Genomic DNA, 24,961 nt, shown 5'->3' with positions numbered 1-24,961 from the left:
TGTCTGTATCACTCCACTGGGATTCCTGCCTGGTTACAGGAGATGGCCTCGTCAGGTTCTATATTCCCACTGTTGTAGATCACAGTTGATCTCACCCCCATTGATTCTTGCTGCCCCCTTTTTCTTCAAGGATTGCTGACCCTTGAAGGGAGGGGTGTGATCCAGATAAACAGCCTCATCCAGGGCTGAGGATTCTGTAGTGTCTTATTCTTTGCACCATGGCCAGCTGTCTTCTCTGTGTTAAGCGCTATGTACTGCAAAGGAGCTTCTTTGATGAGAGTTGATTGATGCACTGATCCATGCTCTGTATCCATTTAGCATAAATAGTAGTAAATTAGCTCTGCTCTCTTGACAAGGGACCATGTTCCTTTGAACTGACCCTCATTATATATTATTCTCTTAGTTAAGGTTTCTACTGCTGTGATGAAACACTTGGAACAAAAGCAACTTGGGGAGGAAAGGGCTTGTTTTGCTCATAGTTCCATATAATAGCTCACCATTGAAAGCAGTGAGGGCAGGAATTCATGTAGGGCAGGAACCTGGAGACAGGAGCTGATGCAGAGGTCGTGGAGAGGTGTCGCTTACTGGCTTGTTGAATGCGGCTTATTCAGCCTGCTTTCTTCGAGACCCTAAGACCACCATCCCAGGAATGGCACTATCGACTATTGGCTGGGACCTCTCCCATCAATCACTAACTACAAAAATGTTCTACAGGTTTGCCTGAAGCCCTATGATATGGAGGCACTTTCTCAACTGAAGTTCCCTCCTCTCTGATGGCTTTAGTTTGTGTCAAGTTAACATAAAACATGCCAGCAGAGGGGACACTTGACAACTTGACACACATACCACTTTGCAATTAGAACCTTTTCTTTCTCATTTATCCCCAAGATGGCACATTCTTGTTAATATCACAGTATAAAACATAAATAACTTTAAAAGTCACAGTCTTTACAAATTCAAACAATTTAAAAATTCAGTTGAAAATCCAAAATCCCTCTTCACTGTGGGCTCCTATAAAAATCACAATTAAGCTAAATACTCTTTTAATCCATGAGGAAAGGACTAGGACACAGTCACAATCTGAACAGAGCAAACCAAATTCCAACAGTGTGAATAACTCAATGTTCAATACCTGGGATCCACTCACAATCTTCTGGGCTCCTCTAAGGGGCTTGGTTCACTTCTCTGTGATGTGGGTAAGGCAATGAGGGGGGATGAGATGATGACACTCAACATGGGACATAATAGGAAAATACTGTGGGTGAGCCAGGGAGGAGAAGAGGGATAGATAGCACTAGATTTCTAAGAAGCTGAAGACTAGGTCTGGCCAGGCTGCTATGGAAGAGAGCTCCTGGTGGGCAGGTAAGTTGGTCTATGTGTCTGGAGCTCTGTACGAAAGCTTAGAAACCCATAAAGACTGAGGGTGTGTATGTTGTAAAAAAACTGAAGTTATAAGAAGAAAGGAACAAAAGTTGTGAGAAGAAATGAACAGAGGAGAATCTGGGGCACCCTGGACATAAAAGGGATGAAGGAGAGGAGATTGTCCACAAAGACTATTGCAACTGAGAGAAAATGCTATTCAAATATGAAGAGCAGGTGCTGTCCAGTCACTATGTAAGTTCCTGAGGGAATGGGGGAAATTAAGACTATGGTTAAGCACATACTATAAAGCATGTAAGTCAGCAAACCACAGCGGTACCTACAAATCCGAATTTATTATTATGACACTACTCACAATAGCCAAGTTATGAAGCTCAGATCACGTGCCCATTAACAGATCAATGGAAGAAAAATAAATGTGGTGTGCATACAGTGGAATATATTCAGTTATAAAGAAAAATGAAATGCCACCTACTGGGAAATGGTTGGGACTGGAGATCCAGTAAAAAAAAAAAAACAACAAAATATCATATGCTTTCCTTCATGTGTAAAATGGTAATTTTTAAACCCAGATACAAAAGCAGGAAAGGGATCATTTGGGGAAGAGAGGACCAGTTGTTTGAGGGGCAAAAAAAAAAGGTGATAAATATATGAAAGTGATCAGAATACATAGAAGAGGATTATTATAGTGACAGCCACTTTTTCAATTAACAGAACAATTACAGAAAGAGAGGACTATAAAATGTGGCAGACACATAAGGTACACACATGCAGAAAAGCAGCCATTGTTTGGTAGTTAAGTATGGACCTCTGGCTTTAGGGACGGAGAAATGAGATTCCCATAAACTAAAAAGGAAACAAGTCTTGGAAACAAATAGAACCTATTCTCTGGTTCTGAGGAGATGAAATCTTTGCAGCTGGGGCGTGGGGGGCGGGGCAGGGCGTGGGGGGCGGGGAGAGTCAGGGACTAGTCACCCAATTTAACATGAAAATGCAGAAGTCATTGTTTACTGAAGAAATCGAGCTTCCGGAAATGTCCCCGACCTTGTTTCTCTTCACCTGTTCTATCTCCCTTGCCCTTGCATCCATTCTCAGCAGCACTTCCTCCCTCTGAGGTGGTGGTCAGGCACCCCATCTTTAGTGACCATCTGAGACATGACCTATTTTCTTGACAGAACTTTGGCAAACTATTTCTAGACACAAAACCAGATTTTAGCAAGGCATGCAGGCTGGCGCCTGCTTTTTCCTGTCCTGTTGCTCCGTGTTGCCTAGGGGTTCCCAGGGTAGACAAAGCAGAGAGTGGAAGTCCTCTGGGGACCACTTGATGCCCAAACCCTTGGTGTTCATCTTCCTAGAAGTCACCCTCATCTGCCATTGAGCAATGGCCCCCATGGGGACAAATTCTGTATAAGCTCAACTGAGTTTGGAACTACTAAGGAACGATTTTTATTTCATTTTAATTAATCTAAATTGGAACATCCACATATGATCAATAGCGAACCCATTGGACAATGATGTGCCCTTGACCATTCCAACCCCCCAACCCACCCCTACTTCCACCACCCCCACCTCTACCCTCATCCCAGCCCGAGGGAAATCATCAGCATTTCAGAATGGTAGGAGCAGGACCGGGTGGCTGTCCCTGCATATTCGACGGAAGGTAGGAGGCGGTGCTGCTCCCTACAAGGGGAACCACCCACGCAGGACAATTAGAGGAAGCTGAAAGTGAGCATGAGGATGTGACAGTGACAAGATGAGACCTAAGATCAGGAACGTAAAGTAAAAGGCTGGAGGTGGCAGCTGCAGATTTTTGACTCACACTAACCTCTAGCAAGCTTCCAAAATCCCCATTCCTTCCAACTCCCTCCGTTGCTATCGAATTAGTGGAAGGACCACTGTTTCTCCTAGTGCGAACTAGTGAGCAGTATGCAGATGACCAGAGTCATAGATTGAACCTGTAGCAGACTCAGGAGGAGACCCAATCCTTCCCACTATCAATTCCATGTGTCCCTCTCCCCACCCCTAACCAACCCCATTAAAGGAATCCCGAGCGGCCTCGGAAGAACTGCAGGTAGACAATGACCAGGCAGAGGGCACCCCAGAAAAGGCACCAGCGAAATGAGAAGAAGTCGGAGATAAAACCAGCTTGGCCCTTCCTCTTGGAGTCATCGGTGAAGGCGGCGTCCTCCTCCAGCAGCTTCTCGCTGGGCTTCCAGTGCACGATGCCTTCCTGGCAAGCCTCGCAGAACTCGCTGCGGTGCAATCCGGTGTCGGGCCGGCTGGCCACGTGGATGCGATACTGGCCCCCATCCTCGTCGTAGCACTGCTCGCGCAGACTGGTGATGAGGTTGTCCACCAGGCCCTCGATGTTCTCCTCCAGCATGCTGGACTCGTCCAGCCGTGAGGTGCCGCACTGGTAGCACAGCTGCTTGAACACACGCATGCGCACTGAGCCAACACGCTGGGCACGGTCCAGGTGCATGTGGAAGAGGATGACCACATTGGCAGACTGCCAGGTGTGCCAGCACCAAGAACAGTGGAACCTGCCAGAAAAGGAAGGAGGAACAGAGCAGATGAGACTCTCAGGGACAGCCCCGCCCTGGGGAGCACAGGAATGAAAAGGTCAGCGTGTTAGAGGACGAAAATGGAAGTGCCATGTTTATCAGTCTATGGGTTTCTTAGACCTCCTCCTGGTGATCACCCGAAACCAGAGAGCCTTGCACTGGAGGCACTGAGCAAATAGGTGTGTCCCGGAAGCAGCCTTCTATGTGGTCTCCTAAAGCCTCTGGCCTCCTCAGCCTATTGCAGAGCTGTGCCCGGTCAACCCCCAAAACGAGTGTTGTTCCCATTCTCTGTGATTCGTTTCTTATCTGTGAGATGCAGGGTTATGCTGTCCACGCTGGACTTTGTGCTCAGACCTCTCGTGCCTCTGCTACGGATGGTGATGTCACCATCTGAGCCCTGCATCTTGCTTGCTCTGAGGAGATGAGACGCAAGCTCAGATCCTGGCACATTTTAGGTCCGTACTAAGCCACCCCGAAAGGCAGGATTGATTGGCAGATGGCAGTGGATAGATAGGGAAGACTGCTGTTTGGTTCTTAAGTCTTCATAGAGCACTGTAAGAATGGGAAAAGTAGATTTTGTTCCCTAATATACCTACCCTCGGCCCAACCATCACATGGGCTGCTTTGTCTGATCTGGACTCCTAGAGGCTGGGCCTCAGAAAGAATGGAGAGAGGTGACTCGCCTGCCAAGCCCAGCTCCTCCTGGCCTCCCAGTAGTGCTTACATACCTGTGACGGAGCTCTCCTTTAAACTCCAGGGAGGCTCCATATGCCCCCAGAATGGCCTCTTCAGAGCCCTGTTACAAAGTCTTCAGAGATACACGATGTCCGCTGGGCTGACTCTGCCTTTATTCCTGGCTCTGCCTAAGTCCATTGTACAAATGGCTGTGAAAGACCTCTGATGAAGAACTCAGTTCAGTCCATCAGGCACCGACTGTGTTTTAAACACTACTCAGCCACTGTGGAGGAGCAGAGGAACCAAGCCGGCTTCTGACCTCTGAAAGCCACTGACCACCGTACAAGCAGAGAACAATACCAAGCAGAGCCTAACACATGGTCAAAAGGGCAGAGGTGTCTAATGGACCCTGCACAGGGAAGATTCCACTCCTTTTCCCTATACTGAGCCGGTACTCAGTCCCAAGACTTAGCACATCTGAAAGATTAAAATTAAACCAGCATGTGTGCAGAATGACTGGGGCAGCTACACTCCAGCCCTTTCTGTGGCGGCTGGGAGAAGACCTTTGAGTCTTTGGAGATGTCCTTAAACTCCAGAAGTCCCCCGCACCAGCTGGTTCTCAACCTTCTACACTTTATCCCCCAGGAAGCTCAAACCCTCCGAGGCCTTTCAGTCTCCTAAGTTTTTTTAAATAAGCCAATCCAGAATTATTTCCCCCTCCCGCAAGACAAAACCCATATTTCCAAAAGTATTGAGCATGGGTGAGCATTTGGGGGGAGATGAGACTGAAGCCTAGAAAATAAGAGAGCACGAAGCGACTTAGAGAGATTTCCATTGTCCAGTGTTGATAAGAGGAGCCAACACAAACCAATCAACCTCTGTGCCCTGTCCCGTGTCAGTCAATACATGCTCCACCTATTTGCTTGCAAGGCCTGTGGTAAGAGTCCAGGAGCTCACTCCCCACTCACAGTCTGCCTTTTTCTGTTTCCACTTACATGCTGTCCTCTACTCAAGAGGCTTCACACCCTTACAATATGGACAACCCAGCCATAACTCGTTCACACCTCCACAATACAACCACCACAACCACCGCAACCACCAGCCAGTCTCCCGTGGAGGAGTGAGGGGGCTGCACCGCTGTAGGTGGGCTGAAGGCTGTCTGATGGAAACTGTGGGCTCCGGGAAGTAATTTTAGGAAAGCCCCCAGGACACTCTGCATGACAGAGAGTGAGAAACACTTAGGAAGAGCTAGACAAGCACTGCCCGAGGTCAGCAGTTCTATCATCCACAGACAGTAGAGTTGGAAGGGATTGGAGTCATGTTTTAAGATGAGCTAAGATGAGCTTTCTTGCTTCATAAATATGAAAACTGGGACCCAGAGAAAGAAGGCGGCATGCCCAAATTCACAGACCCATGGAACCAGATTCTTGAACATCCCGTGTGGTCAATAACTTATTCTGTCTTCAAGTCTAGTCACTTTTGGTTGAGCAGACAGACACCACAGCCCCAAGCACAAATACCCTGACTTCTAGGTTGAGACTCCTCCCCATTCCAGTTACACTTGGCATCTGAATTTGCAGGGCACTGAAGCATTGCCGGTCTTGATTTTCTGTGGAAAATGGAGACTCAAATGCAGGGCACAATTCGTTCCCAGTAACTAAGGAATGGGAACAGCTGTGGTTAGCAGCAGAGCTTGTGTGGTCTCCCTGGTGGTCCATTGTCTGCTTGTCACCTGAGCTGACATGATGAGAACTTCCAAAGGCTCAGATTTGCAAAGTCTGAGACAGACCCCCCCCCCCTGGACGAGGGAGGCAGGGCTTTCTGCACCACCCTCCCACCGGCCTCTCACCTGCCTGAGGCATGCTGTTCCAGGTACTGCTTCCAGCCAGGGCCCAGCTCATTGGGTTTGAGATTGGGGTCTATGATGAGCTCCCAGCTGTCCGCTGGCTTTGCCACCTCCATCTTCTCATAGAAGACCTTCTTCCACTCACAAGTGGTCAGGCTGGTGGACATGGTCCTGTTGGCCGGGGTGGAAGAGTAAGCTCAGGCAGAGGAAGAACACAGAAAGCTTGGATAGATGCAGCCCGGGCAGTCTCTGTGGTCCAAAAAGCCTTACCCATAAGACTCAGCTTCCTCTTTTGTCACCCTGGAACCTGTTGCTATGACAGCCAGGCAGGTACCAAGAGCTAGGGAGGAGGAAAACCTCAAGGGAGAGTTCCAGGGTCCTGAGCTAAACTGCAGAGGCAAACTGAGTAGGAATGCTGACAACATGGAGAAAGCAGATAGGAGTTGAACTCCAACCCCTACTGCCATGAGTTGACACAGGTTCCTAGAGGACAAGGACTATGTGGTGGCCCTGATTCACACTACTCTTCCTTGCTTTCTCCATCTGTGCACCATGGCAACTATAATACCCTAGGGATCCCAATAGAAACAGGATGGAGATGTGGGACCTGATGCTCCCACACTCCTGGCCATTGTTTGCCCTGTGCTAGCCACAAGCTGCTTGATCTGTGCACTAGCCAAGGTAGACCGGGAAACAGGCTTATATAACTTCCAAGTGACCATCCACAGTTCAGACGCAGGCCTTCCTAAACAATATCCATTCCTTTAATTATTGCAAGAGTATTAAGCCCCTAACATCGTGATTAAGGGAGAAGTAACAAGTGACAGGTAGCCCTTCGCTGGAGAAATCACAGTCCGGTTGGTGAGACAGAAGTAATTTAGTGCACTGTGAAAAGCAGTGATAAGAATTCACACTATAGGGTTGAAACAATCGCTCCTGTTCTCAGAGCTCACTGACACTGCTGATAGGGGATCTATTTCCTTTTGAGCTTCAGGCTGCTGCTGTCTCAGCTTCTACAGAGCAGACAACAGAGAGCTGAGGCTTCCTGATGCCCAAGTTCAATTCTTTAGAGACCAGAGGCTATGGTACTATACCTGGTTCTGCCCAGGGCACCGTGAGGTTTCTGTGATATCTGTAGTCCCTCACCTGTCACTTCTTTAACCTAAGGCTCTGGTTCCCTAATCCTGTGGAGACAGCAAAATTGGGCAGGATGAGAAAAGGGTAGCTAGGTGCCAGAAGTTATCAGTGCTGTCTTCCAGATTTGTCACGTGCCTCCATATGGTTTCTGTGTGGGGTGGGGTTAGGAGGATGGCCCTGGATATTATTCAGCTCAGAGAAGTGTTCTTCCACTAGCTTTGTGTTAACCTACAGAAAGGATGAATCTGTGTAATACAGCCATCAAGAACTACTGACTTCTGTTTTCTTTATTGGCCTCAACTCAAATCCCCCGACCCCAGCCCTCTTTCTCATTTTCTTTTCCTTTCTCTTATATTTTATTTATTTACTTTTTTGAGAGGGTTTCACTATGTAGCCTTGGCTGTCATGGAACTGACAGAGATCAGTCTGCCTTTGCCTCCTGAGTACGGAGATTAAAGGCTTGCAGCACCACAGCCAGCCCAAATCTTTTCCTAGTGAATCAGGGCAACTCAGGCCTAGAAATAGAAAGCTACTACCTAAGGAAACCCTGGAGTGGGTGGCTCACTGGGGACTCTCCTATAATCAGCCTCAAAACAGGTTATGTGCAGGACCATGAATTCCCAGGAACTGAAGGAAGCTGAGAGATTTGGCCTGACCTAGAGCTGAGTGTGGTGGTCCAGTTCTGAGATGTGCTATACCAGTGTTCCCAGATCAAATGGCAGTGAAAGAAAGTCTAAAGGAGGGTGGGAATTGCCGGGGTTCTTCTGCTTTGCCTTGTTTTGTTCTCGCTCGGATGATGCAATCCCCTTAGGCATAGGATCACACTGAAGTTAGAACAGAATCCTCTAAGCAGAAAGCAGTGCGATTCATCTCTCTGTTCAACAGCGCAGTTTGCATTGGGGATTCTTTCCTGGGATAGCACCAATGAGTGTAGCAGTTACTCTACGATGAGGTGGCAATTACTGCCTCAGTCTTTCTCAGGATGGCACTGGGCTGCACCATTGAAAAGCTCTCATGTGGGTGCATGGCTCACTGGCATCTGACTATTCAGATCACTGCGGGTGACACTATTTTAAATGAACTAATTTTAGCCTAATAAAATAACACTGTCTATACCTTGTAAGCAAAATGAGCCACTCTTGTCCCCTACTATGGAGTCTCAAGTAATAAACACTTTTTCAAAATGTTCATTGTCTAAATTTTATTTGTTAGAATACTATATGACGGAGGGGGGGGAGTGGCTGGAGAGATGGCTCAGTGGTTAAGGGCACCGACTGCTTTTCCAGAGAACCTGGTTCAATTCCCTGCATCCACATGGCAGCTCAAAACTATCTGTAACTCCAGTTTCACGGGATCTGATACCCTCATACCAATAGACATAAAATATTTAAATAAATCATTTTTTTAGAAATAGGATACTCTATGACACATTTACTATGGAACCTGACAAGAAAGGGCAATGAAGAATTGGCAAGAATGTATTCAGAACCACCGGGGAACTGACTCGAGAGACCTCAGCACATGTCCTTCATGGAACACAGCCGTGCTGCCCCAGCTTTGCACTGTGCTGAATCCCACCACAGCCAGCCAGTGTTACTGGTAAGCACGTATTAGCTCACAGGCTACCAAAGGTTCGAGTAAAATCACTTAGTGACTCAGGATATTTCTAAACAAATCAGGGGTGGGGAGCTGTGTTAAACCTTTCTCCACACTTAAAAAGAATCGTAGCTGGTGTTGCAGACAAACTCCAGATCCTTGGTGGATCCTTCTCAAGACATTTTGAAAGGCTTCTCCATCTACAGACTGCGGCACTCGGTTCGCATTTTGGGTGGAAGTGAACTTTGAGTCCTAGGATAGTTCACCTGGTCACCACAACTCACAAGTATCTACCAGCGATGCCTAGCAAAGAGTCTACATTGCCTTTTATCAGCTGGAGCAACCAGAGCAATCATGAGTCAGCCCCATTCTGTCACTGATATTCCAGGACTGGAGCTCTCGCTGCCTCTCCCAGCCCCCAGAGACCCATAACAAGAAGAAGGAGTTCTGGTGTTCACTCACACCAGGGGGAAGGGGGTGAGGACAATGATGACATATTGTGCAGTTCCAAAAGGCAGAAAAATTATTTTGAATAGTCTCACCACATTTACAAATAAATAATTGAGGAAATAGATATGTTTGCCTTAATCTTAAGATTACATAATGCATACATGTATCTGAACAGCACATAAATAATTTTTAATTTCCATGTGCTTATTTAAATCAATTAAATAAAATCTCCAGACTATATATCTCAGTGGTAGAACATTTGACCTGATAAATACGGCTCTGAGCTTTAGCTGCAGGACCCTTACCAAAAAGACAGAATGGCCATGATCTATCTAACTATACTACGTTAGTTAGCTTTCTATTGCTGTTATAAAACACCATGAGCAAGACAGTTTATGAAAGGAAGAGTTTATTTTGTCTTTCAGTTTCAAAGGGTTAGAGTCCATCATTGTCACATGAAGGCGTGGCAGTGAGAAGAGGAAGCTAAGAGCTCACACCTTGAATGTCCGGCATGAAATACAGAATTATAAATAGCACAAACCATTTAACTCTCAAAATCCACTCCAAGGCCACTTCCTTCAGCAAAGCCACACCTCCTACGCCCCCCAAATAGCACCATAAATTGGGGACCAAATATTCAAATGCCTGAAACTACAGAGGACAGCTCACTCAATCCATGACACATACCTAGCAGAGACCCAGGGACAGATCATCTCACTACTTACAGATTCTAAGTAAACAGAAGATTAGGGAGAGAGGAAAATAAGTTTTATGCAAGGACAAGGGGCAGGAGCTGAGTGGGACACTTTGAGCAGGTACAGTTGGTTCCAAGATGAGGGCCCCCATTAGGTTTCCTTGGTTATATTCAGGCGCTGGTGGTTGAACTGGATAGAATACAGACAAAGGCTTGGGACATTCCCAAGCATCATGGCATAGGGAAAGGGGAACAGGGATGGCTTTACTGGCTTTTAAAGTATCTCTTTTAAAATGATGCCAGCTACTTTCTGTGGTGATTTGAATAATAAATGTCCCCTATAGGTTCACATATTTGAACCCTTGGTTCCTACTTGGTGAAACCGTTTGGGAGGCTATGGAACCTTATGGAAATGCAGCCTTAATGGAAGGAGTATGTCTACAGGCAAGGGTTCTAAATGTTTATAACCTTAGCCTCTTCCTGTTCCTGTCTTTCTGTGTCTCTGTCTCCTTTTCTCTCCCCGACTCCCACTTCTGTGTTAAAGTGAAAATAGGATCAGCCAGCTAGGCCTCTTGCTACCATGTGGTTCATGACTGTTGCTATGCCTTCTGACCAATGGTGGACTCTATCCTGCTGGGACTGCAAACTAAAACAAACTCTGTCTTTCTTAAGTTGCTCTTGTTTATAGCCTTTCATCTTAGCAACACAAAAGTTCCCTACCAGAAGCAGCTAGCTTGACAAAGCAAGTGCAAGCAAGCGAGCACAAGAAGGTTTCCCTTTTAAAGCCAACACATAAAGACAACATTAAGATGTTGTCACAGGAAGACCAACAGAATTAACTAACCTAGGCTCTTGGGGGCTCTCAGAGACTGAACCACCAATCAAAGAGCACACACAGGCCGGACTTCAGCCTTCCTGCATATATGCAACAGATGTGAAGCTCGGTCTTCTTCTGGGTCCCCAACAACTGGAGCAGGGAGCTGTCCCTAAAACTGTTGCCAGTCTGTGGGACCCATTTCCATAACTAGGCTGCCTTGACTGGCTTTAGTGGGAGAGGAGGCCCCTATCCCTGCAGAGACATGATGTGTCAGAATCTTGGGACATACCCAAAAGTACCCTTCACCCTCTCATAGGAGAAAGAGAGGGAGTCGAGGGAGGCACTGTGTGATGGGGGTTGGGATTGGCAAGGGGTCAGCAATCAAGATGTAAAGTGAATTTTTAAAAAGAGAAATCGTATTAAAAAATGGGGCTCAGAGCTAAACAAAGAATTCACAGCTGAGGAATGCCGAATGGCGGAGAAACACCTAAAGAAATGTTCAACATCTTTAGTCATAAGGGAAATGCAAATCAAAACAACCCTGAGATTTCACCTCACACCAGTGAGAATGGCTAAGATCAAAAACTCAGGGGACAACAGATGCTGGCGAGGATGTGGAGAAAGAGGAACACTCCTCCATTGTTGGTGGGATTGCAAACTGGTACAACCATTCTGGAAATCAGTCTGGAGGATCCTCAGAAAATTGGACATTGAACTGCCTGAGGATCCAGCTATACCTCTCTTGGGCATATACCCAAAAGATGCCCCAACATATAAAAAAGACACGTGCTCCACTATGTTCATTGCAGCCTTATTTATAATAGCCAGAAGCTGGAAAGAACCCAGATGCCCTTCAACAGAGGAATGGATACAGAAAATGTGGTACATCTACACAATGGAATATTACTCAGCTATCAAAAACAACGACTTTATGAAATTCGTAGGCAAATGGTTGGAACTGGAAAACATCATCCTGAGTGAGCTAACCCAATCACAGAAAGACATACATGGTATGCACTCACTGATAAGTGGCTATTAGCCCAAATGCTTGAATTACCCTAGATGCCTAGAACAAATGAAACTCAAGACAGATGATCAAAATATGAATGCTTCACTCCTTCTTTAAAAGGGGAACAAGAATACCCTTGGCAGGGAATAGAGAGGCAAAGATTAAAACAGACAGAGAAGGAACACCATTCAGAGCCTGCCCCACATGTGGCCCATACATATACAGCCATCCAATTAGACAAGATGAATGCAGCAAAGAAGTGCAGGCCGACAGGAGCCGGATGTATATCGCTCCTGAGAGACACAGCCAGAATACAGCAAATACAGGGGCGAATGCCAGCAGCAAACCACTGAACTGAGAACGGGACCCCTGTTGAAGGAATCAGAGAAAGAACTCGAAGCGCTTGAAGGAGCTCGATACCCCTTATGAACAACAATGCCAATCAACCAGAGCTTCCAGGGACTAAGCCACTACCTAAAGACTATACATGGACTGACCCTGGACTCTGACCTCATAGGTAGCAATGAATATTCTAGTAAGATCACCAGTGGAAGGGGAAGCCCTTGGTCCTGCTAAGACTGAACCCCCAGTGAATGTGATTGTTGGGGGGAGGGCAGTAATGGGGGGAGGGTGGGGAGGGGAACACCCATAAAGAAGGGGAGGGGGAGGGATTAGGGGGATGTTTGCCTGGAAACCGGGAAAGGGAATAACACTCGAAATGTAAATAAGAAACACTCAAGTTAATAAAAAAAAAAAAAAGAGAGAGAGAAATCTTAAAGGCGATGTGGAGTCTCTGAATTGATTTACCCTGAACTCCATGATCATATCTGTCTGTTAGTAACAGGCTACACAAGTGCATTGCTACTCCCTCTGGTTTCCCTCTTTGCCTGGAGCTAATCCATGTTCCCATGGCTCCTTTGCCCTGGTTTCTGGTCTAATTCTTTGAAATGCGATGCTCCTGTGAAGGAGTCAGGTTTATCACACACTTTACTCCATAGGCCAACAAAATCCCATGGGATGGTCTTTGTTCACTCCTAGTTAAAGCATGTGACATTAAGTGTTAGAGGGAAATGGAGAGACAGTTGACAAGGTTTACATAGGAAGGTAATTAAAGTTACTTTTCATTGAGAATGTTAAATTTTTTAATGAGGTTTTACAAGATTTTATGGCCTATACCCCAGTGGAGCTCATGTGAGCTAGAAATAGATCCAGTCCACTTATGAGTCTGTGTCAGTATATCAATCACACGTAGAAAACAAACAAAAACAGTCTGATCTGAACCTGTCCCTGAAAAGTCATACCTCATGCATACATGAATCCCTGATGCAAGAATGTTGGGAGGTGGGGTCTAATCAGAAATGGTCAGGTGATCATCTGTCCTTGCTCTCTTGAAGGAACTAATTTTATGGGTGCACATGAGTAGATTAGTTATTATGAGTGTAACACTGTTATAGAAAGTTTAGAGCCTAAAGAGATAGCTCAGCAGTTAAGGGAATGCCCTGCTCTTGCCGGGAATGGAAGTTCAATTCCCAGCACTCACACAGGGCAACTCATTCACCATAGCCTATAAGTCCCGATCCTGTTTCTTCCCTCTGGCCTTTGTGGTCACTGCAGTCATATGCACACGCCCACCTACCCCCCCATACAAAAGAAATAAATTTGTCTGGATATGGTGGCATGTGTTTGCAATTCCATCACTCAGAAAGGCAGTTGGATCACTGTGAGTTCAAGGCCAGCCTCAAATGGTTAGTGAGCCTCTACCTCAACAAAGCAGGACACCATGTTTAGCTCCCTCTTGCTCACTGTCTCTCAATCTTCTGTCTTTCACCTTGGGATGAGGTAGAACAAAGTCTATTTCCAAATATAGTATCTTGCCTGGGCATTCCCATAGCATTAGCCTACAGCAGAAAGCTGCAGGGAATATCCTTCAAACTGTCTTTAATCTCCTAATTAGTTTTAGAAAAGAATGATATAGACCAAGAATGGAACAATTTTTCAAATTTTTGTTTACTTTTACTTCAAGTGTCGTGTGTGTGTGTGTGTGTGTGTGTGTGTGTGTGTGTATGTCTTGCCTACACATATTTGTGTGTACTACATGTGTGTCTGGTGCTCACAGAGGTCAGAAGACAGCATGAAATCCTCTGGAACTATGGTATTAGATCACTGTGAATGAGTAGATTTACAGTAGATTCCTGGGAAGCAATCTTGGGTCCTCTAAGTACAGTAAGTGCCCTTAACTGCTGGGTCATCTCTCTGGCCAGAACGCTATCAAGGTGGATTTATCCTGGATATAAGGGTGATTAGAATCTTGAAACTAACTTAGAAGACTGAGTCAATGTGGTGATCATAAAATATAAAATATAACCTACAGTTTCCAGAGCCACCACTTAATCTGTCTGAAAGGTGAGTAAGAAAAGTCCAAGTGGCTGAGAGCACTAGGTTCAATCTGGAATGGCCTCGATGCCCAAGGGGACCTATTCATGGAGACTGGTCAGGGAGTGCCTGGGTAGTTGCAATTCCCAACTAGGGGATCCAGGTTATTCTTCCAAAACACTTTGTATGAGGTAACAAATAGAAGAAGCTGCGGCCTGAAGCAGCAAGAGCCAAACAGGAAAATGGTGGACTCCTTCGTCATCCAAATACCAACGCGTGTAGGGGAGGACCTTGCTAGGCATCAAGGATAAAAATTAATGATGCCATGCAATCCAGGCACCATTTTATCCAACAGACATGGACCCTTTGAGGCAGTGTGTATTGTAATGACGTCACCCACTTTCTATATGAGAAAACGGGGGGGCTCTGAAGGTTAGCTAATGTACTAGAGGTCACAAAGGGATTGCTTGTTCAAGGATTTGGAGCTATGTCACATGCTCACAACCTGTGTGCCTTCCAACATGGAGTCTCCTTGGCCATTAAAATTGCAAAACAATTCAAAAACATTATTGAAGTTCAAATTCTATTTAATTATAGAGCTCATTTTACTCCTAAAAGATGTCATGTTGTTTTATATTATATACGGTGCTTAGAAATATTTTAGCATCAATGCCTTCCCAGTTTGGTACGCAACTGCCTAAGAGAAACAGACTTGAACCACGTGAGCCTGGGTCTACTAGTTGATGATGTTAACATGATTTTCAGCTGGACAGGATCTAGGATTGCCTAGAAAGGAAGCCTGCAAGCATGCCTTTAAGATGTTGATTAGAATGAAAATAGATGCATATCGATCACCTTACACAAAGTTCAACTCCAAATGGATCAAGGACCACAACATAAAACCAGATCCACTGAATCTCATAGATGAGAACCTGGGAGAGACCCTCAAACTCCTTGGCACAGGGAGAAATTTCCTGAACAGAACACCAATGGCTCAGGCTCTAACATCAGAACTGATCAACAGGACCTCAGGAAACTGAAAAGCTTCTGTAAGGCAAAAGACACCATTGATAGGACAAATTGGCAACCTACAGATTGGGGGGAAAAAATCTTCACTAACTCTACATCCATCCAATGGAGGGCTAATATCCAAAATATATAAAGAGTTCAGGAAGTTAATCTCTAGAAACCAAGTAACCCAATTTAAAAATGGGGCACAGAGCTAAATAAAAAATTCACAGCAGAAGAATCTCGAACAGGTGAGAAGCACTTAAAGAAATGTTCAAAGTCCTTAGTGATCAGGGAAATGCAAATCAAAATGACCCTGAGATTCCTCCATACACCAATCAGAATAGCTAAGATCCCAAACTAAAGTGACAAGCACATGCTGGCGAGGATGTGGAGAAAGAGGAACACTCCTCTGTTGCTGGGTTTGCAAATTGATATAACTACTGTGGAAGTCGATCTGTCCGTTCCTCAGAAAATTGGAAATAGTTCTATCTGAAGACCCAGCTATACCACTCCCGGGCACATACCCAAAAGGTGCCCCACAATACCACAAGGCCATGTGCTCCACTATGTTCATAGCAGCCTTATTTGTAATAGCCAGAAACAACCCAGATCTCCCTCCATCAAAGAATGGCTACAGAAAATGGGGTTCATTTACACAGTGGAATATTATTCAGCTGTTAAAAGCGAGACATCATGAATTTTGCAGCCAAATGGGTGGAACTAGAAAATATTATCCTGAGTGAGGTAACCCAGACACAAAAGCACATGCATAGTATGTACTCACTGATAAGTGGATATTAGCCAAAAAGTACAGAATACCCAGGATACAACCCAGGAAGTAGAACAAGCAGAAAGGCCCAAGTCAGGACGCTTCAATCCTACTTAGAAGGGGGAAGAAAGTAATCATGGGAGGCAGAGGGGGAAGGGGAGGGGAAAGGGAAGCAGGATCAGATATGGGGGTATGGACAGGAGAAAAGCCCAGAGGGCCAGGAGAATGAAAGGAAATATGCAGTCTTGGGGGTTGGGAGGTGGGGGATCCTCTAGAATGTACCAGAGACCTGGGAGGTGAGAGACTCCCAGGTCTCAGTGGGGGCGACCTTAGCCAAAATGTCCAACAATGGGAAGAGGGAACTGGGAGAGTCCACCCCCAGTAGATAAAAAGGGTCTCAAGTGGAGGGACACAGTTACTAACACACAGTCAAAATTCCTGACCCAGAATTGTTTCTGTCTAAAAGAACTGCAGGGACGAAAATGGAGAAGAAACTGATGGAAAGGCGGTCCAGTGACGGGTCCAGTTTGGGATCTATATCATGGAGGAGAGGGGCACAAGACCTGACACTATTACTGATGCTATGTTGTGCTGACAGATGGGAGCCTGGCATGCTGTCCTCTGAGAGTTCCTACCAACGGCTGATTAAGACAAATGCAGATACTTACACCCAACCACTGGACTGAAGTCAGAGACCCTTATGGTTGAATTAGGGGAAGGATTGAAGAAGCTGAAGGGGAGAGTGACCCCACAGGAAGACCAGCAGTCTCAGTACCCAGACTCCAGGGAGCTCCCAGAGACTGAGCCATCAACTAGGCAGCATACACCGGCTGGTCTGAGGCCCCCCAGCACATCTGTAGCAGAGGACTGTCTGGTCTGGCCTCAATGGAGAAGATGCACCTAATCCTTGAGAGACTTGAGGCCCCAGGGAAGGAAGAGTCCTGGTGGGGAGGACACCCTCTTGGAGGCAAGGAGGAGGAGGAATGGAATGAGAAGGGGGGAACCTGGAGGAGGGACAATGGCTGGAATGTAAATAAATAAAATAATTAAAACCATTTTAAAAAGAGACTGTTTAGCTTGGGTTAACTGAGGTGGCAAGAATCATCATCATATTGAATACCTACATCCCATGAACAGGTGTCCTGGACTGAATAAACACAAAAATGGGAACTGTGGGCCCACTGTCAGCATTCTCTTCTCCCTGGCACTGGGCAACTGTGGCCAGCTGCCTCAAGATCCTTGCTACAACTCCTCCATCATGATAGAATGTACCCTTGAATTCTAGTTTGACTTAAGGTTGTCCCTTAGCAAGGGCTTCTGGTCAGATGCTTTATCAAGGCAATGAGAGGAGCAGCATCAGACGCCCTCTGCTGGAAGCTGCCATCACCTGCCTAGATTTCAACATTGCTGGTGGCTTGAATAATCTACTGCCCAGGTCACACCTTGTGAAGTTATTGAATATTGATTCTCTACTACAATTGCATGGCAATAGTTAATCTCTAGATAAATGTGGTTTCTGTCAAGTTCACAAAACACTACCCAGAATGCTACCACCCTCCATAACCACAGGAGCCAATTCTTCCCCCTCTCATTGGTTTGGTTTTTCTAGAGACCCGTGGGATATATAGGAACCGTATGGGGTGTGTGTGTGTGTGTGTGTGTGTGAGAGAGAGAGAGAGAGAGAGAGAGAGAGAGAGAGAGAGAGAGAGAGAGAGAGAGAGAGAGAGAGAGAGATCGCCGCATATATCCTCTCAACAAAGGATGGATAAGTCATATATTACAGTCATCAGCACAAAAGCAGAGCTCTCGCCTCAAGGGGAATAGGCTAGTTTATCCTGGAGTCGAATACAGTAGCCATGACCCAGAAACACAGATTCCAAATGCTGTCCTAATATCATTGCAGGCTGGTTTTAACCAGCATCTGAAACCAACAGCCTGAGTTGGGTCTGTGAGTCAGTGTGGGATGCAGCCCTGAGGATGTGGGGATTCAGGAGCACGGCACCTGCTCTCGGGGATGTAGTTGGCATGGAGCTGGTCCCACATCCATCATCATTGTCTGGGAGTGTATGACGCTCACTGTACGGTGCCATGGGTGAACCTAGGACCGTCTGCATGAAGATAATGCCCTGCCTATTTCCAACCTGTGAATTTTCCATCAGTTAAAAAGTTTTGAGTTAAAAAACAAATACAATTTTTCTATATTTTTATTATTTCTTTTTTCAAAAGAAGTAAGCATTTTATTGTTCTTAGAAAATATACTGTGTGGTAGTAACCCATGGAAATTTTCTGAGGCTACTGCTAACCTCTTATAATTATAACATTCTGTGTTGACTTTATTTATTTATTGGTTTGTTTGTTTGAGACAGGGTTGCTCTATGTACTTCTGGCCGGCTGTTCTGGAACTTGCTCTGTAGCATAATCTGGCCTTGAACTCACAGAGATCCACCTACCTCTGCTTCCCAAGTGCTCATATGAGAGGCATGCGCTTAGCTGTGTCTTCACACTGTGTCTTTTAAGAGACGTTGTATTTTACAGTTAAAGTCCAGCCTGTGGAGGCAGATCCAGATGTGAATCCCAGCTGTTGACCCCATCAGTTGGGCGAGAAGCTGAGCCTGTAAACCATGCCGATTAATGGAGACTAGGGCAACGGACTGGGGACAGAACCAAATGTGCTCACACCAGCTCGTGGCACACAGCAAGTGCTCAATAAATGACACAGTGGCAGGTCACTGACAACATTCTCAAATACACCAGTTATGGAAATGGGGAACAAACTGGTGACTGCAGAAAGTCTGGGGTAGAGGCGAAGGGCAGAGGGAACAAAAGAGACTGAGTGGGATAGAGCATCCGTGTATCTTAGTGGAAAGCTCCTTAGAGGAAAATGCATAAACACCCACATCACTCATATACAGAGACACGATGCACACCTACCCCCACACACGAACAGACATACGCATATACACAGAGATATACCATGCAAATACAGATATGTACATAGGCGCACAGGCCTACACACCCAGACATAGATATCCATACACACATGAGCACACAAATGCATGCACCATACACAGGTATGGGCACATATTTGCAAACATACGAGTTGCACCCAAACATATACACACATGCATACACAAACACACACTCAAAACACACATGCACAAGCACATGCAGAACTGGTGAGAATCTTGGTTAGGTCTACGAATGACTCCCTGTGAGTCTCACTGTGATACCATGCAGTAGGTGTCTATCATATTCCGGCTGACATAGGAAGACAAGAATTCTGGCCTTCCCTGCACTCTCTCTGTAACTTCCCTGAACTTGCAAATTACTTTAGGATTTAAAAGCTGTTTAAATGTTCCTGGCACATTTTGAATGCCCCATCAATAATCTTTAGTACTATTGTCTACGTCATAGCTGTTTTTTCACCATTCAATATATATTAATTTTAAAGTTAAATATTAGGATGTGTTTTTGGAAAAATCTATTTCAGTAGAGTTACAAATTGTTGTCTATACAGGGACTTTGAGGCGAGGAGAATTGTAAAAATGACATAGTGGGGACAGGTGGTGGCATGTGCAAGTTCCTTCTGAGGTTCAGTGGCATCGGGAGCCACAGCCAGAGAAGAGTCTGAGTGGCTGAGTGGGCAAGAAACCCCAGGAGCAGGAGCTGAGAGAGCAGCTAGAGCTCTGTGGTCTCAGTGAGAGATTGACAGTCCTAGCGCACTCCAGTGAGCACAGCCTCCTGTCTCAGCGTCCACACACTTAGATGGGGGAGGGAGGGTTCAGAGTCACCGAGATGGGGATTGTCAATTTTATAGAACCTAGAATCACCCAGGAGATGGACCTTTGGGCATGCCTGTGGGGCAATGTCTTCACTCTTCATTAATTGCAATGACGAGACTTTCTGTGCCTCGGCACACACACACACACACATGTACACACTGTAGGTGGCACCACTCACATACACACATGTACACGTGCGCGCGCGCGCGCGCGCACACACACACACACACACACACACACACACACACACACACACACACAGAGTAGGTGATCTTACCAGTTACTTTAAGCTTTTGTCACAATGGTCTGTACCCTGGAAGTGTGAGAAAGAACAAACATCTTGTCCTTTAAGTTTCTGCTGTAGCGAGCTTCTAGGGACGGAACCACTACCCAAAGACTATATACATGGACTGAGCCAGGGCTCCAACTGCATAGGTAGCAGAGAATAGCCTTGCTGGGGCACCAGTAGAAGGGGAAGCCCTTGGTCCTGCCAAGGTTGGACCCCCATTGCAGGGGAATGTGGTGGGGCTTAAGGGAGGGTGGATGGTGGGGGGGGACACCCATATGGGGGAGGGGGAGGGGAAGGGGCTTATGGACAGGAAACTGGGAAAGGAAACTTGAAATGTAAATAAAGAAATATATGTAATAAAAAAATTTTTAAAAATGTTTCTGCTATAGAGTACTTCATTACAGCAACATAAAAGTGAAGTAGCCAGCGGTTGGGGGTGGGAGGTTGTCCTGAAAATCTCCAGTGTGGTCTTTTGTGCCTGAGAGCAACAGACTTCCCCACCAGTGCCGGAAGCTAGTCAACAATGGAGCTCTTGAGCTAGGACTGTTTGCACAGTCTCACTGAACCACTTCAGAGCGGTCCCTGCTCCGCACAGATTTGCTAAGGCTCACAGCCACCCACAGATCAGAACGAGACTTGGGGGCACCTCTGGCCTATCACTGATGTGTAGCAGAAGGCAGGAGGGGTGTGCCAGTTCCACAGCCTTGGTAACGATAAAGTTGGTGAATTCTGGGTGTCCCTGGTGGCTTCCTATCTGACTCATCCAGAATTTGCACTGTCACTCCCCCAAACCTTCCGATTCTGAGAGGCTCCATTATCTCCTTAAGCTACGCTGTGCACTAGAAAAGTTGTGCACAGGACTGTGCAGGAACAGGGGCACAGTGTTCCAAGGAGTGGCTCTGCCCCCTGGGGCCCAGCCTGGTCATCTTGCAGTCCAGTGTTCTTAGCTCCTGAATAAGGTGGGTTTTTCTTGTCTTGTTTTTTCTTAAACGGGAAGATTGTGGTGAGGATCAAAGCTCTTGGATCCGGCAGTGTTTTGCTGACCTAGAAAGCGCACTGTGCTCATTAGTGGTTTTATCTGAAGGGCTCAAGTAGAGATTGGCCTCTTTTGGCTGAGAATTGGGACAAGACTTCCATGCCTTTCAAGGAAAACTGGAAAACTTCAATTCAAAGAAAGGCCAGAGTGGAAATTTACAACTTTAAGTAGGACCTCAAATCACATCTCATGGGCCACTAGTCACTTGAGGTGAAAGGAGTTACAAGAAGGGAAACAAACGGATTCTAGGGAGAACAGTCCCAAAAGACAGCCTGGCCCTATTTACACTGGTGGTGGTCGGGGGTGGAGGTGTGTGTGCTAAAATAGCCACTGCTTGTCCTACCCTGCCACCTTGTGGCCATTTTCCAAACTACACAAGTAAAACTAGCTTCAAAACTAGCTTCAAAGAGATGCTGAGACTGGCAAAAATCAACCTAGAATGAGTTGAAAATCCCAACTGGTTATCCTATGCCAAGTTGTCAGACATAAAAACATACACACAAAAACAACACTGCTGTGTTTATACGTGTGTGTGTGTGTGTGTGTGTGTGTGTGTGTGTAAGAATGATAAATAAGAGGTTATGAATTTGAGAGTGCCTGGGCACAGGAAGCTCTAACAGAAGATAGAGAAAATGTTGTAAATACAGCACACATCTATGAAAGTCTAAAAACCAAATAAAATATAAGCAAAGACCAATCAGAGCGTTGGGAATGGTGTTACATGCCTGTGATATCCACACTGGGGAGCTGATGTCCAAGTATTGCTGTGTGTTTGAGGGCAGGATAAGGTACAAAGTGACATCTAGCCTCAAACATAAATGAATAAAGGAACACATCTGAAATCCGTAAATGCACGGCCATCGCTCGGTCCACATTGGGCCAGATCTGCAGTGAGTTGTGGAGGGGTAAGCGGAGAACAGAGGGAGCCAGGCGGCACAGCAGGATGACCAGACGCTGCCTCTTGATGTAGACCTTGTGCATCTTCCCATGTGACTCGTGTGCCAGCAGATATAATAGCAACCTTAGCAGGTGGGGGCATTCAACTGTCTCACTACAAATAAAATAAAATAAAATGAATGTCATGCGGGCTGAGTTGGGGTCTCATTTGGTATGGATGCCTGCTCTGAAAGTATGAGGTGCAACTTGAGTTCAAATCCCCAGCGCCCATGTAAAACGCCCGACGTTAACAACTATCCCTTTAATCCCCGTGTTTTATGAAGTGGGAGCAGGAGAATGGCTGGGGTTCTCTGGCTGCCACCCTAACTCCATGTTCAGTGATGGTATCAAGGTGAAGAATGACAGGGCCCAGACACTTCATGTCCTCCATATGCACGGATACACACAGCCAAATCCATATGTGTGTGACCACAGAGAGAGAGAGAGAGAGAGAGAGAGAGAGAGAGAGAGAGAGAGAGAGAGACAGAGAGACAGAGAGACAGAGAGATAGACACACACAGAGAGACAGAGACAGAAACAGAGAGACAGACACACACGAGAGCGAGGGGAGAGAGAGAGAGAGAGAGAGACAGAGAGACAGAGAGACAGAGAGATAGACACACACAGAGAGACAGAGACAGAAACAGAGAGACAGACACACAGGAGAGCGAGGGGAGAGAGAGAGAGAGACAGAGAGACAGAGAGAGAGAGAGAGACTTAAAACTAAAAATGGCATGTGAGAAGCCAGCCCAGGATATGCTATAAAAAGAGGAAAACCAACCTGAGCCTACAATACAACTCTGTCCAGATCCACCCCAGAGGGGCTGAGACTCAGGGCGATGGCCCTTCTCTCTTGTGACTCATGGCGCAGGTCTGCACTGTGATCTCCGCACTCCCTTGGTCAATGCTAGCTTCAGGCAGGCCACCACAGGCTCAAGGCCAGGGCCAAGTGTTCACAGATGGACCCCTGATCACAGGGCACCAAAACGGGCCTCTTCTCACCATAAGTTGGTTGTCTTGGGTATTTATTACAGTAACACAACCCACGGCCCTTTCTATCTTTAGACACTTGCTGGAAAAACCTTCCCTCCAATCAGGCAGAGCTCTGCTTTTGTGTCTCTCACCCATTGGTCACAGCCCCCCTGCCCCGCCCCCATCAGCTTCGCCAAAGAAGCAGTCAGACACAGCTGAGGCTATTTGACAGAGGTGACCTGTCGGGTAGTGGTTCTCAACCTTCCTAACACCCTGCCCCTTCTTCTTCTCTAAATGATAAAGGGATTGAACTGCAGATTCTTCACAGCCAGACCACCTGACGGCACTTACAATGACAGGTGGCAGTCTGTTAAAGAGCACTTGGGAGTAAAGTTCTCTTGGCTGTGAGGGCTTGTAAACCCAAGATACCCTTCGCAAGTTTAAATGGAATGAGCTATCAAAGTCTCCAGTGAAAGGGATTTTCACGGATCTTGAAATGGTCTCTCCTCTAACATTTTGATGATTTCTACTTCATAGATACCAGCTTTGACCTGTTTTCATGTCTGTGTAGCCCAAGTGCCCTTGCTCAGCAAATGCTATATTGTTCACTGATGTTTCTTGGTGAGACCCACCAAAGGTAGAAATGACAAAACTAGTTAGAATGGGAAAGAAGCAACTACTGGACTGGGGCCAGCACCACCATCTTGTCTCTCCTCCTCTGAGACAAGAAGCAAGGTCAAGTCTCCTTGGTGAGCTCCTGGGAGGACCCCGAGACCATGTGTCTGGTCCTGAGAAGGAATTCAAATCTCAAATCGCTGGAACTCTAGTCAGCAGGAGAATATGAATGGGGAAGGGAGAGAGAGAGAGCGCGCGCTAGAGACAGAGACAGACACGTGATGCTGGGGCCGTTTGTGAGAACTTTTCTCCAAGTCTCCCTTACAAGCAGTCTCTGTTCTGAGTTTAAATATGTCCCTTTCAAAATTCATAGGTTGAGATTTTAATCCCGAGTATCTGAGAATGTATCGCTGTTTCCAGACAGGTTTGTTGCATAGTAATTAGTGTCATGCTTACTTTTCTTATCGCTGTGACAAACATACCTAATACGTTACTTAGGGGAGAAAGGGTTTAGTTGGTTGGTTGGTTAGTTAGTTAGTTAGTTAGTTAGTTAGTTAGTTAGTTAGTTAGCTGATCTAGAACTCCAGACACTCACACTTGAAGTGAGACGTCCTGTCTCAGTTAACATAATTTAGGTAATTCCTCATAGACACACCTAGAAATTTGTCTCCTGGGTGATTCTAGATATTGTCCAGTTGATAATCAACATTAGCTATTTCAAGTCCACCCCTTGTCAACTTGACACCCAAGCATGTCACGTGTAAGCCACAACCTTCCATTTCTTGTCTCCGAAGGTTCAAGGGTATTTCCTAGTGCAAAGTACAGTCAGTTCAACTTCAAAAGTACCCACAGCTTTTAGCAGTTCCAATAGTGTTTAAAAACCCAAAGTCTGAGTCTCTCCAGAGATTTAAGCCAATCTCTTCGCTGTAAGCCCTATTTTTAGAAAGCCCTATTTGCATAGTTCTGATGTATACTGGCACAGAGTAAGCATTCCCGCTCTGAAATGGAGA

General features: G+C 46.1%; 1 protein-coding gene across 2 annotated transcripts; it reads right to left on the bottom strand.

Moving 5' to 3' along the window:
• Positions 1-1,696: 1,696 nt before the first annotated feature.
• Rtp2 (receptor (chemosensory) transporter protein 2) lies at positions 1,697-23,364 on the bottom strand. Of its 2 annotated transcripts, XM_087576102.1 has the most exons (4): positions 23,146-23,364; positions 18,772-18,933; positions 6,469-6,636; positions 1,697-3,923 (listed from the first exon to the last, which is right to left on the bottom strand). In XM_087576102.1, exons 3-4 carry the CDS (start codon positions 6,630-6,632, stop codon positions 3,416-3,418), a joined length of 672 nt encoding a protein of 223 aa, XP_087432228.1. In that variant the 5' UTR covers positions 6,633-6,636; positions 18,772-18,933; positions 23,146-23,364; the 3' UTR covers positions 1,697-3,415.
• Between the last annotated feature and the right edge of the window lie 1,597 nt (positions 23,365-24,961).

This window comes from Rattus norvegicus, chromosome 11 (genome assembly GCF_021556685.1).
Source record: "Rattus norvegicus strain SHRSP/BbbUtx chromosome 11, alternate assembly SHRSP_T2T, whole genome shotgun sequence".
Classification (NCBI taxonomy): domain Eukaryota; kingdom Metazoa; phylum Chordata; class Mammalia; order Rodentia; family Muridae; genus Rattus; species Rattus norvegicus.
The sequence above is the reverse complement of the archived record's forward strand: the minus strand, read 5'-3'. Positions and strand labels throughout refer to the sequence as shown.

Bases quoted from the DNA above. Each gene is read 5' to 3' on its own strand.
- Rtp2 (XM_087576102.1), bottom strand. From the start codon at position 6,632: ATGTCCACCAGCCTGACCACTTGTGAGTGGAAGAAGGTCTTCTATGAG. The intron at 3,924-6,468 runs GTGAGAGGCCGG...CTTTTCTGGCAG, and splicing joins GAACAGCATGCCTCAGGCAG to GTTCCACTGTTCTTGGTGCT.